This window comes from Schistosoma mansoni, assembly GCF_000237925.1.
Source record: "Schistosoma mansoni, WGS project CABG00000000 data, supercontig 0164, strain Puerto Rico, whole genome shotgun sequence".
NCBI classification, from domain to species: domain Eukaryota; kingdom Metazoa; phylum Platyhelminthes; class Trematoda; order Strigeidida; family Schistosomatidae; genus Schistosoma; species Schistosoma mansoni.
In genome coordinates this window covers 529,385-550,569 of record NW_017386053.1, presented here as the reverse complement: position 1 = coordinate 550,569, position 21,185 = coordinate 529,385, and the positions used below count along the sequence as shown (strand labels likewise).

General features: G+C 32.5%; 1 protein-coding gene across 1 annotated transcript in view; it reads right to left on the bottom strand.

Moving 5' to 3' along the window:
• Window positions 1-661: 661 nt before the first annotated feature.
• Smp_180240 (f-spondin, putative) overlaps window positions 662-21,185 on the bottom strand; it is a gene marked incomplete at its 3' end in the record, with an annotated part of 60,399 nt that continues 39,875 nt past the window's right edge. Inside the window, exons 2-6 of the mRNA XM_018797620.1 lie at window positions 11,637-11,823; window positions 9,729-10,221; window positions 7,195-7,524; window positions 5,146-5,498; window positions 662-1,037 (exon numbers count right to left, since the gene is read on the bottom strand). Coding sequence (XP_018646781.1) covers window positions 662-1,037; window positions 5,146-5,498; window positions 7,195-7,524; window positions 9,729-10,221; window positions 11,637-11,823 — 1,739 coding nt within the window. The remainder of the gene's footprint in view (window positions 1,038-5,145; window positions 5,499-7,194; window positions 7,525-9,728; window positions 10,222-11,636; window positions 11,824-21,185) is intronic.

Genomic DNA, 21,185 nt, shown 5'->3' with positions numbered 1-21,185 from the left:
TGCCGGTTCAGTGGTCTAATGGTTATGCGCTCTGGCACAAGACCAATGGGTTCTGGGTTCGAATCTCGCGAGTGCGGGATCGTGGATGCGCACTGCTGAGGAGTCCCGTAATAGGACGAAACGGCCGTTCAGTGCACCCAGGTTTTCGATGGTGGTCTAGCTTCAATCGAATCATGATTTCAACTATAAAAATGTATGAAGTTGTTAACTCATAAATGATTCTTGTAGAATCAATTATTGATCAGTTCCGTTTGATTATTAATAGAATTATGGACATTAACAGTTGTTTGTGTAGTGATGATTTATATCTGCTCTGTAAGGTAAGATTAAATTTTCAAATGTATATTCTAGAACCCTTGAATATTTTATTGGTCTTTGGAATGTAACTTAATATACATTGTTTAATTGATTTTAGATGGTTAAAAATGAACACCGAAGAAAGTATTGACCCGGATTTTGTGCTGGTTTCATCAATCAATAGAATGCTTATTTGAAAAATAGTCAAAATAATCTTGGTAACTTATAATAATATAACGTAACTGAGATAAAATTTTAGGAACTGAAATATTTGGAATCTTTCCTCAGACTTCAATTCACTTTCTTAATTTTTTAAACTCATTTCCAAAATATGAGGATTCTAAAAAATATAATTACAATTTACTTACGTGATACATTCCCTTTCTGATCTAAAATTGTTCTCGTTACCATAGCAACCGAGATATTCAAAAGATATACATCGATTCATTTGTTTATCATAATACCAGCTATAAGATCTTTTATTCGACTGACACAAAGATCCTTTCATTAATGACTGCTCACATCTGTGCTGTAATTTCTCTGTTTCTCTTTTAACAATCGGATTCCAAACAGCATCAGCTTGAATTTGTTTATTTGTACACAATTGTTCACAACTGTTTCGATCTTTAAAAACATTCCGGGTTAAACTAATTGGATGATTTGCAACAAGCGCTCGGAGATGACATTCAGGAACATATTCAAATTCTTTGCATTGTTTCGTCGCTGAAGAATAATAGTACCTAGTGTAATTAAAAGTAAAAAGATTCAGAACCTCGGTAATAAAATATATAAATAACTATTCAGTAAACATTTACACTGACACTTCCTCCGAAGAGGAAGTTTGATTTATTGAACTAGACAGGTGTACTGTTAGCTGAGTTATTACCCGAAGCTTCCATTTTCTGCACACAATGATCTTGAGAATTAATGATTATATGATTTAGAAAGGCTTGACGAGTACGTTTACCTATTTCAATAATATTTGAAGCGGAGTAAAAGCTCCAACAAACAACTTCTCAAGTTTCATAGTTCACCGAAAAGAAATTAGAATGAAAACCGCGTATTTACTATGGAACTGAGGTTATTCGTTAAATTAATATTGATCTTTGGTTTAATGAAGCCCATTTTTGGATCAGTATTCAACCTTACTTTTGTAATGAGGTTGTTGTATCGTCAAGGATAAACTCTAGTATATTTATTAAGATAGAAAAGTTTAGTATATTATTAAGAAATATGTACAACAATATTGCAAAATAATCCAGTTACTAGAAATTTCAGGAACACTCACCATAGTACTGATTATAGTATTTATTAATATCATATCCGGTACATAACCAGATTATATTCATCCTGGCCATAGAGTTAAAAAGTTAAAAAACTCTCCTAATTATTAGAATTCACAAGTTACGATGTCATGTATCGTAAGAGCTCCATTTTAAGTTTCAAATAAACTTCTCCTAAGTGGATCTTATTGACAATTATCAATATTTATATGTATTAAATACTATGATATTTTTGTCCGTTATTGTCCTGTAAAATTGAATTTTCGTGCTACTGTGAGTTGATTAATCAATTCACATTTAGATAACAGTAGTTAACTATTAGAAAGTTCTAAGTTGCTCCACAACAATGAAATTTGGGCTTTGTTAGGACGATCATTATGTTCTTTTTAAATATCCTTTTCTTTCCATCTTTTACTAATAATCATAATGCATCTTTAAAAAATCCATAAAACATAAGATCACGTAACCAGCAGTAGGGAAAAATTTGGATTTATTATCAATCGACACTTCACATTATTTCACACACGAAAACCTATTGTTGTGTAGTGGCATTTTCAAGGAATAAATGGATAAACTTGAATTCACCACCACGATGTTTGTGGCATGTATTTAGGACTTAAAATCCATCTTTCGGGTTTATATATATATTCGCTTTAATGTTACTAAACGTTTTCGGCAAAATTATTTACACTGTAAGTTAGTTTTATTTGAAAAAACTTAACGAAGCAAACAGCTGTTTATTTCTAACTTCGAACAATTTAACTTCCCATACATACAACATTTATTTGTTTGTACACATAAATATTCCTACAAAGGTGTGTGGGCTATGATACTGCCCGGGTATCTAGACAGAAGCAAGGGGGCCACACACGGAGCCTCCGACCTAAAGGTCTAATCTATAAGGCAATGGTGCATCGTGAGGATATGCAATCCCATGGTAGCAGGTGATCAATAATTGGTTCATACGCCATTTGTTCTCTCAGAATCCTGGAGCCCATGTACACCATTTGTTTAGAATCAGGGTTTTCTAACTCCCCTAGGTGGATCCTCCGTGTCCATCAGCTAGGTTAAAGCCCAGAATATTCTTTTTTCGTCCTCTTGATTTGGTAAACAACACCCTCGCCACGAGAAGGCAGTGAGTAGGACTTCTCTGACAGTGGCCATGTGACATTTCGAGAGGCTGTACCAGGGCATTTGAGGGCTTCATTCAACATATTATCAAGAGGACAAAGTACTCTTACAGTGTTGTTTATATTTACTTCATTATTACTCCAATATGGTTTACTAAGGAGTTGGTAAAAATTCTAATAACAGCTGACTCATTATTATATATTGCTGTGAGAAAACAATGCGCTGAAAGATCAACAAACTTTAGAATGGTGAGAGATTTTGATTTGAGAGTATTTAACAAACGTCGTTTCATACTGTGTCTTGATCAAGGCCTACAAAACATCAGTCGACACAACATGATCTAGGGGCTTAAACGTATTGTACACCTGATTAGTTTTACGCTTTATTAGTTTTATCTGTAGACCTTAAAATTGTTTGACGTCAAGACAAAGTCCATATATTCAGAGAAATTGAATTTGCAGTGTTTTTTAATGCTCGACTGAATATTTTGAGTGAGAATTTCGGAAGGAACTATAAACCCGCCATCATTTTACTTATATGACAAAAAGTAATAAATACTAACTACCGCTGCCAAAAATAATTTTAAGGAACACAAATAACGATGAAAGTTGTTTTAACTAAGAGCTAGTGATGTAACTTCTAAGTTTATTGAATGCATTCAGCCGTTACATCTTATGCCTAATATTTCAACTGATGTAAGCAGGAAGTGAATGTGTAGTGAATGAGACTTGGTGTGAAAACCATAATTACACAGTGCTTTCGTAAAATACATTAAATACATCATTTGAACATTTTTTTTTGAGTTGTCCTATACATACTCCATCATTCCTCTAATTTTTTGTTATCATGGTTACTCCATGATTTATTTTATTTTCTCTTTAATTCAATCTTCTGCCTCAAAGCATACTGCTTCCGATTGCGGCTACATACTACTCATATCAGTCAGTATAAGTAGCATACACCACAGATGTATTTATCCGTTTCTACAAAATGCTTGTACTTTACAAACATTCAATACTGTAGAAAATTGTAAACATTAACTAAATGATCAAAATGTATTACATACACTATAAAAGTACTGAAACAATTAAGTCAAGTATCAGGGTTGACAATAATTATCATTCAGTTTTGTGGTTTATTATTATAAAATTTTAAAATCCCATAAAACAGAAAAACACTTTCTGTCATTTCCTAGTTTATAATTAGAAGGGGTTTTGTGGATATTATAGTAATTTTAATAGTTCAGATCATGGGATCGTGGAGGCGCATTGGTGAGGAGTCCCACAATAGGACGAAACGGCCGTTCAGTGCTTCCAGGTTTTCCATGGTGGTCTAGCTTCAAGTGATTCATGATCTCAGCTATTAAAATTTCCCAGTTTTTTGAACTTATTAACATTAATTTTGTCATACGTATTTTACAATCACTTCCCATAGATTAGTCACTTTTGACAGCTACATTTCGAATTTTATTTTCGTTTATTTTTTTGGTTTGAATTTCTAGAAAATCTTTGAAACTGAAATAAAAACTGATCGATTAGATTTGAACTTGATAGCGTCAGAACCAATGAAACAAACTATTTGATCTGATCAAATTTAGTTGCGTTTACGAAAGTGAATACGCTTAAATTTTGTTTATTTAAGCAATCAGATGTAAAGTTCAATGTTTCAAAGTAAATTGAAATTTTAAATAATGCTAAGTATAAGTGTTGTTTTACTTCATTTCTTATATTTTTGTTTATTTTGAGTTTTGTAACCGAATTCTTTGGTTATACTATGATAATGAATTTACGCTGATTACATAACTAATAAATTGAATAAAACAAATGGGCTTTGAGAAAGTACACTCTTTAAATTTGAATTGTCAATGGTCATTATTAGATGAAGTTTGTGATTTTGTATTAATACTTCAAACTATTATCTGAGGCAAGATATGAAGTCCCAAAATACGTTGTGTTCAACGTCAATCAAACTATTATATAATTGAGATAAGATGGTGGTTGGAAGTAGTCAACAGGAAACCCTGAACGTACGTTTTGCGTTATTTGGCACTCGTCAGTAAGGTGTATCTATAATCTTGAGGGAACTGATGCTCCTTGATGGATTCAATCCCGTGACACCCAGTTTCACAGTCAGAGACGTTACTACTGAGCTCTCTGGGCCGCGACTGACCTCCTGTAGGACTGAGCTGTATTCACAGTTGATTGATTACTGGGTGGTACACTTTTATTTTCACTATTAATATTGAGGATAAACATCCAGTATTTGGTTACATGTCATTTCACTGAATTTGTTTTCGCTTTCTAAATCCTATATATATATATATATATATATATATATATATATATCGTTGCTTTATAGATATAAAGTCAGAAACTACTAGTAAGAAGGAATAGATGGAAAAATGTCAAAACATTGAGTATTATGACAAACTAACCGTTTAGTCGTGTTCAACGGTCTAACACATAATCTTTGCGGAGTAGGTGGTTCTTCGAGACAAGCTGTTTGTAATTCCGACAGAGAACATTGAAAATTTGATGGTGGCCAACAGGTATCAACTTGACTTGCCAATGGATGTCTTTCACATGCTACTTTAGATGCTTGATCAGGAAACCGCCTCCAACGATAAATCATTCCTGGACGCGTACATGTAGCGTTAATACATGTAGACCATGGACCCCAGGGTAATTTGTTACAGGTATCCATAAAATTCATTCTTGTATGAGGTGTACTAATTGGAATCGGTCCACAGGTTTGTTTAGCTGTAGGCATTTCACAAGCTTTTTCCTCCTGGAAATCATATAAAAAACGTTTTTCAAGGAAATAGTCGCCTATGTGAGAAGTCAGGAAAAAGTTGACTTTTCGACATTAAAAAATCACTGAAGTGTTGTTTTATAGCAATTTCATAAAACAAAAAGTCATTTTGACAGGTTTATGAGATATTTTCGACAAAGTAGTTAAGTAAATAATTATCTGTCATAACTTTTGCTGAGTATTTTTATACACAGCTTAACAAGTGGAACTATCCTAAGTCTTTGCAAAAACATTCATGAAACAAATGTATGCAATAAGTCAAAATATATTCATAAAATGAGAACATTACAAATCGTTGTCCAACTCAGCTAACTGTATCAAAATTTCAAGTTTTTAACATCGATGAACCGATTATTTTTTTCACGTAAACGGTCAATTTACAGCTGTTAAAGCTATTTGTTGAGAAGTTAAAATCCATCACACATCCTAAGATACAGTCAGTGTTTTTTGAGCTGCTTTTATATGTAAAGAGTGAAAATTACTGTTTATGCGTTAATTTATTTTTTAAGATGTTTAAATTGGGACTAAAATACGATGTAACTTTCGCTACTGAATACAAAGTTAACCTGAAAATGGGTAGCTACTGACGTTACTGATAAGTCTATCACCATAGACATCTTACTGAAATATACAATCACAAACTCTTAACAAAGATCAAACTCTCATCATCACACTGTTTTGGAGAAATGTAAAGTGCTTTGACATTTTTATGCCTATACGTCTCTTACATAGGAAATTGTGATGGACTTTGAGTAAAAACCAATTATCATAATTAGTATTTAGTGAAATTAATTTTAGAAGGTTGTTTGGCATGACTTCGAAAATGTCATAACACTTATTCGCTTAATTTGCCTTAGAAATACAAAAGTAGCCAACAATACAAGTTATTTCATTTTGGTGCAGTTCTTTTTAATGAGTCATTTTCAGCCATGTTTCCTGTTTTATAATACCATAGAATAATACATCACAGTTACGTGAATATGGATCTATTGAAATGGCACAACCAAGCATAAGTAGTTTAATTGTGTCAGATGATCAACCACCATTCATTCGTCATTTTCGTTACTTGTAACGGTTCTGTTTTATAGATGACACTATGAACCAAAAGATTTCTTATGAACACTCTAACAAATGTGTATGACCTTATCAATAAAATTGATCTGTGAACTAAAAATATATGCAACGTTTAATTAGATTGTCCATAGAAATTTATGAGGTCACTAATCAAATAGATTTATTTGTAACGTACAATTTTAAAGTTTTTCTGAACAGTTATTGTAATAGGACGATATATTATACACATTTGTAAGACACATGTACAAATATATATATTCTGTTTACAACATAGTTGATAAATATGTCATGAGAAAACTGGACAATTTTTATCCGTTCTCCTAATTTTCAAACTAATCGTTCATGAACTGAAATGACCCAATCAAGTAATACTTTAATTTAATCATTCTTTTCTAGCTAATAAATAAAAAAACCTTCAGAAAAACGTCAATATTTATTCCTGATTGAGTAGATTTGAGTAGAATGTCACACCCATCGTTTTTGCTAGTTTTCAATTATTTGAAATGATATATAAACTACTACTTTCTTGAGCTAAAACCAGTAACATCATACTCATATTTATAATATTATGAATATTACCTATTATACGAATATTTACCTTTAATTTAGCAGCTAAACAGTCTTCATCGTTTGACTGGCTTATACTATGTCTTGTTCGCCACATACGAGGTGGTGTATTGGTCCAGAATGATTTGGCCTCGCTTGTGGAACAAGTATCTAAATCGACTTGAGTACATGGACTCCATGGTGACCATTCACTTAAATGGCATCGCGCCCCCAATAAGTCAGCTGGTGCTCTTTTCGCATCACTCTCTGTTGTACCAGTTCTTGTATCAAAAGACCCTCCATAAGAATCACGACGGGGAAAATTTGATGCTTTTGACATAGCTTGATCTTCTTGAAGAACTTCAGTAGCGCAAGATTCATGCTGTAAATATTTTATAAAATGAATATCAATAGAAAATGAACTTGAAGAAATTAGTTTTTTATAGTATTCTATCACTAATACGATTACATTGCTAATAAACAAAGATGATGGTGGCTAGCAGTGGAATCAACGTCATGCCTTTCATTCTATATGGAGCTGGTCAGCTAGAAATATCTGAATCCTAGAGTTGATATTCAGTCCTAAACATCAATAGGAAGATTCAAGCAATCAATACGTAAATGAACTACGTTGCTAGTACTTTTAATAAAGTGTATTCATTGACCTATTGATTAAACAATTTCTTACACACTAAGCAACATTTTAGTTTTTTACAATGTTAATCAAACATTCTAATATTAATTGCTCGAATTTATCAGAAAAGTATACATGCTTGTTCACAGTTTTTAGATCATTTTTCTATTATTCCTTCCTTTTTACTTTATCTCATCTCTAAAAATTTCTATCTAAACACTCTCGAAAGAAATTGATTTAGTCTAGATTACTAATTTTTGTTGTGCAGTCAATTTTAATTGATACAATAAGATTTACAAACATTCTATCATTTCGTGTATGTTGAATTAATGATAATGATTGAATGGATTTAGTTGTTATGATGATTAGCTACCTAATCAAGTGTTTTAATATTTTTAAAATTTATTTGACTACGTAGGTCACAGTTAAAGAGTTAGGCAATCTTAATTTCTTACAATGTTGCTTGGATCATTTCATTTATTATTCTAGTTGGTTCTTTCAAACACTTTAGATAGTAACACCGTTGGATGCCGGCTCAGTGGTCTAGAGGTTAAACGTTCGTGCGCGAGAGCAATAGGTCCTATTTCGAATCTCACTGGGCGGGATCGTGGATGCACACTGCTGAGGAGTCTCACAATAGGACGAAACGGCGATCCATTGATTTCACGTTTTCCATGGTGTTCTAGCTTCAATTGACTCATGATCTCAACTAATAAAATTACTTTAGATTTAATAAATATCATTGAAAATGTTCGTTACGATTAATTCTAATTTTATCAAACACTATATTCAGTTATTTTGGTTTAAACTGAAAAAAGTTTTTTTTGAGATTAATTCTGAAATAAATTTGTGGTTGAATGACATCTATTCTCACTCTCAGGACTGTTCTGAATTTTTTTTAAGAAAGATAAGAATAAACAGTTGAATCGGAAGTTTTAAATTACTTGAAATAATCTCTCTATTGTATAATCACCTAGTGAACAGAGCATTTTATGAGATGTTTAGAAAGGAAGTGTAGTAAAATAAAGTGTTAAATTTTCAAAATTCAAAGTTTTTGTATGATGGACTCTTCTTTGTAGTATTGCTTTGGTTGTAGTAACTCAAAAGATTGAATTAATCGGCTTGATAAGCTACATAGGAAATCGATACTAAACTCTTGGCTGATAAGATTTGTGGATACAAAATTACTCCCCATCTAATAAAAAAATAAATGTACTTTAACGGTTATTTTGGATTATTCAGTGGTATTGAAATTTTTCTAAATGTCTTATTGTCACAAGCTATTCATCTATGTTCATACCCATCTTTATTAAGGAGACTAAGATACAAAAGACTGACTTTTCAATAGTAACTGATGTTACGAGTCTTTTTTCTCAGAAATCAAGTTTTCTGTCTAAGTTTTGAACTAATTGATTTTTCAACAATTCATCCATTCTTGTTTATTGTTAGTTCCATATGTAACAACTTCCGATTACTTTCATCGTTTTGACACGTAATGCATAAGATAAGAAGACGTTGTTTCTCTATAAATACTTTACCAATCACTGAATAAATCTGATATGTTAATCAACTGATAATACTCCAACTTACTTAAAATGCATTTTTTATCATAAATCAATGTAACTCGTTTATTTAATCTCTTTTAAATTAGTTACAGCTTATTGCTTATTAGATTCTATAATACCATTCGTTTGATAAAAAGCATTTGAAGAATCACCTTCTGTTTGATTGTCTCACTATACAAGTAACATCGTTATTAACATCTTGCTACATATTTTATATATAGTCACTTTCAATATAGAAACTGAATTCACTCAATTAGAAATTTGTCTTTTATTTATTCAGCTGGAAAAATTACGTTTAAAATACAAGTTAACTGCTTTTTTTGAGTAAACACTGAGTTATTTTAAAATATTCATTAAATAGCAGTTATTATTAGTAATTGCTGTTACCTCATTTATACGTAGTAACTCCAGTTCAACAGTACCAAGTCGTGCAAATTGTCTACGCATACGTCCACTGGTCGATGGAATATTTAATAGATTCATTTGATCTGACATTGGTAAACCTAAATTAGGACTTCTAAATGTATTGGAACCACTCGTATGTAGATTAGTTAAACTGAATGAATCCGAATTTGGTAGAGATACGTAATCAGTCAAAACAGTAAATGGTGTATTTGGTCGTAGATCAGGTGTTATTGGACACATTGGTTTTGGTTCTCTTAATCTTTCAGAAGTTTCAATGGGAATATATGTATTCCCAGTCATAACTCCAGCATCCCATGGTTCTAAACGAAATTGCATTCTCAACGGCCAAGAACAATTTTGGAGACATATATCAACTCTTGATAAACCTGTACACCAGTCAGGACTTGGAACTATACGTGATAGAAATGATAACAGATGATGAGAACTGTTGACCGCAAACAGGGCAGAGCGAAATCTGTTCGGAATTTGATAGATTATTTAAGATGGTTAAGTGTTTTTTCATCATACTGACAAAATTTAAACATGTAAATAAAAGTAATTCCTAATTTTTTTGCATCTACTTCAAACTTTTAAACAGATTTTATAGACTACCTACTCGAATATTCAAGTTAGCTAATAAGTTACGGAAACATTTGCTGACTAGCGAATAGACTACCCGATAAAAGCTTCTAGGTAGAAAGACAATGAATGTATTTTTAATGAGGCAAATCGTTTCTTATAATTTATAATACATATGAGAAGACTGGACTGTGGCAACACTGACTAAACTATGAAACCTGATTTCTAACCACGCTTTAATTCTACCCGTACACTGAGCGTTGTATCTTCGTTTTATAAGCAAAACGGAAACTGTTATTTTTCTAAGAATCAGATAACCCCAGGAGTCGACTATCTGGTAATTAATCTGTTCAATTTATTCGTTATTGATGAACACGATGATGATAAAAAAACTTTAAATAGTGGACTTTCGTCGTATTTAAAGGGCTGCCTAGCCCTCATTCAGCGAATAAAACAAGACTGAAACTTGACTACCTATGTTGCTATTGTCGTTTAGTTCTCAAAGCATCAAGGTAATGATTCATAAGTATTTTCAATACCATTTATCACACTTTCCTTCAGCTACAAACTTAGCAATATAAATACTCTGATAATTGACTTGACGAAATCATTCATTACATACTTGTCATTTAGTGAGATGATATACAAGCCTCAATATTGTAGATATTATGTGATAATGAGTTTCAGGAAACACATCTTGATTAAGTGCTTTCTGAAACATAAGAATTAGTAAATTAAAACGGCAGGTTAATTGGCCTATTGGTTACATTTCAAACTTAATGAAATTGATTCATTTCGCTCTAGAAACTACAGAAGCTGATGTAGATTAAATTCCCATGTTTTAACTGAAATGCAAGTTTTATTTTTTTGTTTTTAAATCCATATATTTAAGATATAAAATAAAGTGTCTTTAGAAACAACAACTATATATCCGTTATCTCATCATCCTCTTCCATTTTCACAGGAAGAGAATGATGTGGTGAAGCCCATTGAGATTTCAGTTACTGCCCCATTTCGATAAAACTATATCCACCTAACTTTTGGAGATCACATGCTAAAGAGTTTACCAAAATATCACTGTTGGAACACTTAAAAATCTTATACTGGAGTGATTAACATTCTAAGGTAAATTGTAAAACGAAATACTCTGCTTGAATTAGTTAACTTAGAAAAATTAGCTTCATTTAAATCTTCTTCATGTATATTGAAGTTGATTTCGTGTTCCTTAAACATCCAGGAATATTAGAAATTCACAAGAGAATTTGTTTTATGTTTAAAAGCTGGAAAGACTAAATAATTGGAATATCATACCTTTGTTCAGGTGGAGCCATAGAATCAATTCCTCTTGTACGTATAACAGTTAATATATTTTCACCTGCTTGATTACGAAATTCACTTTCCAGTTTGGATACATCACTTGTAGTGCATAATGCATCAACAGCGGGTGATGCATAGCCACCAGCATGAAAAATGTCATACTGTGGGCTGTGTGAAGCACCTGTAAATTATTTTTAGTATATAGAAAAACTGTTAAGACATTACAACTATAAATTTCTAACGATAATCAATCACATTCAGAAAAAAACAACAAATTACAAGATTTTAAGTAGTAGTAGTATTAATAGAACTTTATTTAAAATGAAATTAACCTCTAAAAATTCAGTATGGTAGTCAGTTTATTGCGTTATTAGCTTCATTTAATCAGACATTATTATCATATATAAATCAATGAGAGTTAAAACGGAAATCAGTCTTGAATGATATACTTCTGCTAAGATATACAGAACAAAGAGGGGCGAAAAAATTATTAAGGGTACTTGAATTTATAACAAGTTCATTAATTCATATTTAGTGAGGGAATAAAATAAAACGGTTATTGTTAAAGTTAGATAGCCTGATTTTTTGGAGGTTGAGCTATATTTTTTTAGAATTAGTTACTACGTAGCTAACTTAAAAAGAAATACTGGATTGTTAAAAAACTGGATTTTATGCATTTTGACTTTGTGGTATTTTAAACAAATTACCAATAATTATGTTTCATATGACTGTTAATCACAAAAATTTATGTATTGATTACATTTGCTAGCAGTGGAATTCAGGACACGCGTTTTGTCCTACTCGAGACTCATCAGCCACGTGTACTGCATCCCAGAGTTGATTTTCACTCCAAGGCTCGATCATTTACATTCCTAAACATTAATGAGAAAATACTAACAAACAATACAAAATGAATTGTAAGATTTTGTTCCGAAATCACTTAACGACCTCGAGTATTTTATGATATAAACGTGAACTGAAATTGGCCTGCTAACTAATGATCCCAAGATGATGAAAGTCTTGTTCTTGACGTATTTTTCTTGTTTTCATGAAACATTAGGAATTATTGTCTAGTTGTTTACTTCTGGTGTGCTATCATTTGTTGTTGTCTTACCGTTTAGATTTCACTATGTTCAAGGTGAACAATTAAACCTTTTGTATTAAGTTTAGTTTAAGATTTATAAATAAAGAGACATTGTAAACTAAGTGATCGATTTTAATTTTCGATAGAATCATACAATATTTAATTATGCTTGAATGAAATAACTAATTATATATTCAGGGAGACAAGTGTGTTAGGAAACTATATTGGTGCCTCGATCAAAGTCGTAATGTGATTCTTTTAATAAATAATGTAATTTTTAATTTCAGTTTATTATCTTGTATAATTTTAAGCTTTTTCATGAAGCGTAACTGAATTCTTTAATTATGGCTTAGATTAAATTTAGTTAATGTTTGATAAAGTGTTTTTGCAAAATCATCTCTGTTGGAGCTTCATATAAATTTCTTGTCTGAGGTCTGTTCATTCGTGTATTCACTGTAGTTCTTTTAACTAAGCCTCTGGATTTAATTAAAATCTAAGATAATTAGAAAGCAGAATGGTTTCGGAAGATTCGATTAGAAAAATATAAAAAACGATATGATGAAACTGGGTTTAGTGAAAAAAAAAACTCTTCTACGTGAACCTTTTATAGTTTCAATTCATTTAGTATTGTTTGTTTGAATCTTCCCATCAATGTGTTAGGATGTGTTAGTTTCCTTTAAAATATATGGACTATAAGGACTACATGGAAGTTGTAAAGTATATTCTGTATATTATTGCTTTCAACTTTTATATTACTATTGTTAATCAGTTCTTTTAGTCACGTTTAAACTAAGAGAGAGTATAACAACTTTACCTACATTTCAAGAATTCACCTTTTTTTCAATGAACTTGTCCTCTTTTTATCGATATTGACAAACATGATCATTCCAATCACTATTTGTTTATAATGTAATCTTTCTTTTAAATAACAAAGTTCTATGTAGATATAATGTAGTTGACAAAATCGAGTTCAATGTAAGGTCATTTGAGAAGAAAGAAAATACTTTATTATATAGAATAATCAAACTAAAAAAAAAGTTCTTTCTTCAATCGATTTAATGAGATGAGATCTCATTGCTTTTGTTTATGTATGTATAAATTAAGTTTATGATGATACATTTATAATCAAAAAATAGGAACTAAATGTTGGTTATAAATTGTCTGGAGAGAATAGAACATGTTTCATCTGAAAATTCTTCAAATTCCAAGAATAGAAAATCCATATTTTAATTCATTAAAGATTCTTAATTAACTCTATCATGTATACAACGTTTTGTTTTACGAATCATGATTAGAATATTACTTTGCTTAGATAAATCAAGTCTAACTTATCTACTACGATGCAATTGAGGATTACTTGCGAAAAACTATTACAGAGATTTCATGAAGACAAGATGATGGATTCATAAGGTGAACTAACAGTCATTTATAAACAGTAGTTTCAGTTTGACGAAGATATGAGTTGATAAGAGAACCAATGAAATAATTTTGGCTTTAAAATCATAAGTTTTCTGTGATCGTAAAACTATACTTGAAGCGTCCCAGGCCCGGGTAAAGGAGGAGGGTTGGGCGTTGGATCGGCAATCTCATCCCGTAGAAAAACATCTTGCTAAAAAAATTTCTAACCAGACTAAACAAATTGAGCCAATTTAAACTCTGTCTCTGGAGTTCGAGGAAGAATTATGACGCCTCATGATGAAAGCCTACATTCTTTGGAAGTCATGCTTCTTTTAAAAACCAAAGCAACAAATAATATAGGTACATGGAATGTCCGGACAATGTAGGGGAGCAGGAAGACTAGTCAAACAGCAACAGAAATAAGGAGATACAACTTGGCGGTTCTCGGAATCACCGAAACCTATCAGACCTAAGCAGAACAGCAGTGGATAGGTACGGGAGAGATGCTGTTCTACTCTAGTCACGATGAAGAAAGTGCTTCGCACACTCAGGGAGTTGATCTGACGCTGTCCAAGGAAGCAGGAAACGCGCTTATTAGATGGAATCCCACGGATCCAGGATCATCAAATCATCTTTCAAAACAAAGAAGGAATGAATCATTACAAATGTTATCTCTCACAATCTCAGCTACTTTTTGGCTTGATCCTGTACAATTTTTATATTTATTTTATGGTATGATGCGGTCTGGTTTGGTTGTATATAAACCATGTATGTCTGAAATAAATGATTAATACAGTAAAAGCTAACATTGATTTTCTGGACTCAAAAGGCATAGCTAGGCAGAAGAAGGACCAAAAAGGACGCTAGGTGGTCATACTGGTCAATACGTCATTGTTGTGGCACAATGTATGGATTGTATAAGTCGTGTTCTGATTGGCGAATCAAACACGTGATAGAATAACCGACTACAAGTCATAACACTAAATTCGACGTGTTAGGAGGTTCTGGGCCGCAAGAAGCATCATCAGGAATGAATCTCTATCGAAACCCTGGACAAGATTTAAGAAAGGAAGAACGGGGAGACAGCAATCGACAATGGCTAAATAAGAACAGAGAAATTTAAGGCACAACCTGGATACACAGAAACAAACAAGCAAGTGAACAGGAACATTAGAGCCGACAAGCAGGGACACGTGAAAGACCTAGCAACGACAGCGGATAATGATGCAAGAGAAGGAAATATAAGGCAACTATATAACGTAACAAAAAACTAGCAGGGAAATATTGTAAACCAGAGAGGCCGGTCAATGACAAAGAAAGCAAGCCAATCACTGAGATTCAAGGACAGATGGGTAGAACAGTTTGAGGGACTCTTGAATTAGTCAGCTCTATTTGATCCACCGAGCATCGAAGCAGCACATCTAAACCTTCCTATAGATGTCGCTCTACCAACGATCGAAGAAATCAGGATGACCATCAGTCAAATCAATACAAATCAAAGCAGCAGAACCTGAAAATATACCAGCCGAAGCGCTGACGTCAGACACAGAAGAAACTGCAAACATGCTCCCAATCCATTCAGAAGGCTTTAGAAGGAAGAACAAGTGCCAAAGGACTGAAAAAAGACACCTCATCAATATACAGAGGAAAGGGGATCTGATCAAATTGGAGAACTACAGAGGCATCATACTACTGTCAGAATCAGGAAACGTTTTCAACAGGGTGTTGCAAAACAGGATGAAAGACTTAGTAGATGTCCAACTTCGAGATCAACAGACCGGACTCCGTAACAATCAGTCGTTCACAGACCAAATTGAGACACTACGGATCACCTTTGGACATTCAATTGAATGAAACTCACTACTACACATCAACTTCCTTTAATATGAGAAAGCATTTGAGTGTGGATAAAAGAACCTTATGGGAACTTCTTCGACACTATGGTTTACCTGACCAAATCGTCAGCATCATCCGGAATTCATACGACAGACTACAGCGAAAAGTCATGCATGGAGGATAGCTGACAGGTGCATTCCAAGTAAGGATCGGAGTCAGACAAGGCTGCCTACTCTCGTCTCTTCTCTTTCTTCTGGTGGTTGACTGGATTATGAAGACTTCAACGTCTTAGGAGAAGCACGGGATACAATGAACAGGTTGGATGCAACTAGGCGATTTGGACCTTGCAGATGACCTGGCCAGTCTATCCCACACATACCAACAAATTCAGGTCAAGAAAAACAGTGTAGCAGCAGCTTCTGCATCAGTAAACCTCAACATACACAAAGGAAAAAGCAACGTCCTCAAATACAATGCAGAGAACACCAACCCAATCACACTTGCTGGGGGAACTCTGGAATGAGTGGAAACTCACGTATCTGGGTAGCATCATCGATGAACATGGAGGATCTTATGCAGACGTAAAGGGGAACATTGGCAAAGCAAGGATAATAATCTTACAGTTGAAGAACATATGGGACTCAAAATAACTGTTGGTCTACATCACAGTCAGAATTTTTAATACGAACGTCAAAACAGTTTTATTGTATGGAGCTAAAACTTGTATAACTACTACAACCATAATCAAAAATGTACAAGTATTTATAAACAATTGTCTACGTAAGATACTGAATGTTCATTGAGTGGAGAGCATCAGCAACAGCCTACTAATGGAGAGAACATACCAACTTCCAGATAAAAGGTAATTAGGAAAAGACGTTGGAAGAGGATAGGACACACATTGAAGAAATCATCAAACAACATCACGAGACAAGCCCTAACTTGGAATCTTGAAGGGGAATGGAAAAGTGGACGACCAAAGAACATACTGCATCGAAAATTGGAAGCATGAGAAGGATGAATAGCCACTGAAAGAACCGGAAAAGATTTCCCAGGGTAGAGTTGAATGGAGACTGCTGGTAAGCGGTCTGTGCTTCTCCACGAGGGGTAATAGGCGTAAGTAATTTTGTTGAGTTTATCTTTAGGCAATCAAAAGATTGATACTTCCAGTCTTTGAAGAATAGGATCTAACTACTCTCTGTATTAAAATTTTTCGTTAAATCAATGGCTTATTGAATGAACGTATTTGTAAAAGTAATAAAATTAGGAGCATTTAAATGTTGAAACTAACTTGTTATTTTTTAGATTAGAGCTATTCATCTAGCGAACCCAGTAATTTATTTTTACACACTGTGGTTGAATTATGCCTTCAAAGTACAGTTGATTACAGATTTTTTTAAAGTGATAATGTGACGAATTATCCTCATTAAAATTAACCCGAGTTAATTCAATTTGGTTGTTTGTTCTCTCAAGAAGTGGCTTACATTGAGTCACGAAAACTTAATTTTCCTAGTCATTAGGATATTACAAATATATTATTTTTATTTATAAAAAATCTACCCAATTTATTTGAAATTATCAAGTCAAGTCTTGGCAATGACACTTACAATGAGTTATTATATTAATTCTCAGACAAAGCTATACTTAAGCTACTATTGTCAACAATTATAACAAAGTTGGCAAGTAATTTATGTATCCAAATATTTAGAAACTTAGTTCCATAGTAGTTCTTTAAGGAAAATTAGCACGCAATCTTTAAATCGTAAAAATATGCTACAGATGAACAATAGGGGAGTAAAAACTTATCAGTGTCAATATCTTTCTTTTGGTATTTCACATCGTTAAAATCATTTTTCAATCAGCGTAATAATTTAAATAAGTTGCCTCAATCTAGGTATGTGATAGTGAATAATTTTGATGAATACTTATTGAAATGATCACGTGATGTTCAGTGATTTATGAATATAATTCAAGATCTAAAGTGTTTTTAAAATATGAGTTGAAATGCAACAGTATTTAAGTTACTAATTACATAAATGCACAAACTGATATTCATTTAGCGAACGCTAATTAAATGTGTTTTGTAAGGTAAGATGGATAGTGGCTAGCAGTGGAATGCAGGACGCGTGTTTCGTCACATTTTTGACTCGTCAGCTGGATGTACCTGCATCTTAGAGTTGGTATTCACTCTAGGACTTATACCCAATACTGTTCGCTTCAAACGTTATCGCGTTATCTACTTAGCTACTGAGTCCTAAAAGTCACATGCACGTGCAATGAAGTGAAATGGCTTTCAGGACTCAGTAGATAAGTAGATAACGCGATGGCGTTTGAAACGAAAGATACAGAGTTCGAATAATGGAGTGAACATTAACTCAGATGCAGGTACATTCAACTGACGAATAGTACGAAATGCGCGTCCTAGATTCCACTGCTAGCCACTACCCTTCTTTGCTTATAAAGATTGTGAATTAAGCAATATCGAGGCCATACGCACAGTATGCACATCTGCCAATAGGAGACTGATCAAATGCAGTCTTAAACATCGATGGGAAGATTTAAATAGACAATACTAAAATAATTTAAATGTTTTTTCTGTTTAGTTTAAAACGAAAATTGAATGACAGACAGAAATATAAAAATTCAATAAAATTACTTCGCTTGAACTGCGTATGTCAGTTAATTTTAATTAAAACACAATAGTCAGTTAATTGTTGTAAATATTTTACAACATGATTGAACATAATAGTCGAGATTTATTCAAATCGATTAAACTCCAACCAATCATTTTTGAAACTTGTTTCACTTTATAATAAAGATAGAAAAATCGACTTAATTTTTAAATGAGATCATGAATCGATCAATATTAGACCACCATTGAAAACCTGGAAGCACTGAACTTCCGTTTCTTCCTGATATCGGACTCCTCAGCAATGCACATTCACTCGAGACTTGAACCCAGGACCATAGGTCTCACACGCGAACGCTTAACCTCCAAACCACTGAGCCGGGGTCCAACGGTATTAATGTCTAACTTCAACCAATTCACGATATTGCGTGACTATTTTCCATTGTCTAAAATAGATACCGGTCTCTACGTGATACGGGTTTGCTCCACTGGTCACTGTTTCTCATTAGAAGTCCGAGAATTATCTTTCGAAACTAGTCATTATATATATATATATATATATATATATATATATATATATATGCCTTGCTCCGTTTCGTTCCGATTTCATTTGATTCTGAACCCATCTGTGCATTCACTTGATCGTAACATTATTTCCTTATCGTAGTTATTGACGTTTATTTTAATTTATTCTTATTCATATATTCTTAAGTACTGGATTTTATTTACGCTCAAACAAATTTCATTCATTATTCGAAGGACAGAAAATATTTTGACTTTGAGAGATTTTCTTGAGTATTGTAGGTTAATGATGATAACTTGTTCAGTTAATGCTTTTTCTGTCCTTCTTTAGCTTAGAAAAGCACATTATTTAAAGGATTTAGCAATTTTTATATTTCCGTATTGTGATTTGTAACCCATTTTTGTTGTTCTCTTCTATTTTAGGACTGTTACTTTTCATGTTCTAGATACGTACGTTCCACTTTTCTCTGTCTATAACAAGTAGTTGTAACTGTAGTATAAGTAGTAAATTTTAACAAGTGTCGGAAATTTATTTATGGAACCATTCAGCCTAGTGATATGAGATTGAATAAAATATCGATAAATATATTAAATTTAGAAAAAAATATTCTAATTTCCTTACTCTACCTATTACTGTTGTATTTATGTGTTAGTTACATTTTTTTTGTTGATTAGGATCTATTAAATGTTTCTGGTAAATGAAAATCAACTATCCCAAGTTAAACTGATTCTGAAATTAACAAATCTATCATGTTAATAACGTTGATCAAAATTATTGATAAATTTGCATGAAATATTATCATATTGAATTCATGCTACTTATATTTAGCCAGTAATACTGTTTAGTTCGAAAAAAATCATCAAAATAGTTAAAATATTGGAGATAATAAATCTTGTACGATTAGTATCATAAAGAACGTTGTATCCCCATGTTCACATAATGAATACAAGATGAAGAAGTTTTCAATGTTCTTATATACAGGAACATCAATAACTTCAAGTTTGCTAGGTACCTGAATATAGCAGTTCACAGTTGGTGACCTAATTTGTACAATTAGACATTGTTAGTGTGGCAGTAAACATTACTTTGTCGAATAGTATATATTTGAAAATGACCTATTTTATTCTTAGGTAGGAATGAATGAAACTGTACAAACATGAACATATTTAGTTACTGTAAATTTGAGATATATGGAAACCATTCGTTCTTAAATTTTTCACATTACATACTTGTTACTGGCTTCCAGTTGCAATCTTCGGGAGTTGTACTAGTTTCGCTTCATTTAGTTTAATTCCGTTATTTCAGGCTTTAAACAAAATTGATCCTCACAAAATATAACCGAATAAGTAATAAAAATTTATATTTATTAAAACTTATTTTGCATCATTCCGTCGTTAATAATTTTAACTGAATTTTGATCAGCCTTTGTTGGTATTTGTGTATACTACCTTGATGTACCCATTTTTCACAAATTTCTTTACAATAATAAATGGATTGGTTTCCAGTGTGATCCATGACTCATGTTTCATCCTGTTTTCAACTCGTCGGCTGTATGCATCTGTATCCTAGTGTTGATTTTCACATAGGGATTTAGATGATGTAAACATAATACCCGTTTCAAAAGCTAATCACCAGTTGAAGCCAGTAGCACAGTGGAAAAAGATCTGAGTGTTTGAAACGAAAAATACCCTATTCTTCTACTAACGATTTACTCATCTACACGTATGTAGGTACATCCAACTAATGAGAATCAGATGGGACAAAATATGAGTCCTGGATTCTACTATCCGTCACAAATGCATCTATTCTATAGTAAAAAATTATTTTCCGCTCAATAAAACCGGTTAAATAAATAAGATATAATAATTATTTGCACAAATAATTATGAACTAGTATTTAATAATTCCACTAGAATAAGTAAAAGGCTACTTGATTAATATCATTCAAATCGGTAAATCTTATCAATCCAAACAATAAAAGTTCATTCATATGTATTAGATTTTATGTGATATTAAAAAACTTGTTTTTTTTTCTCTCTTCCAAAATAGAAGCGATTCAAAAGAGTTATGTTTA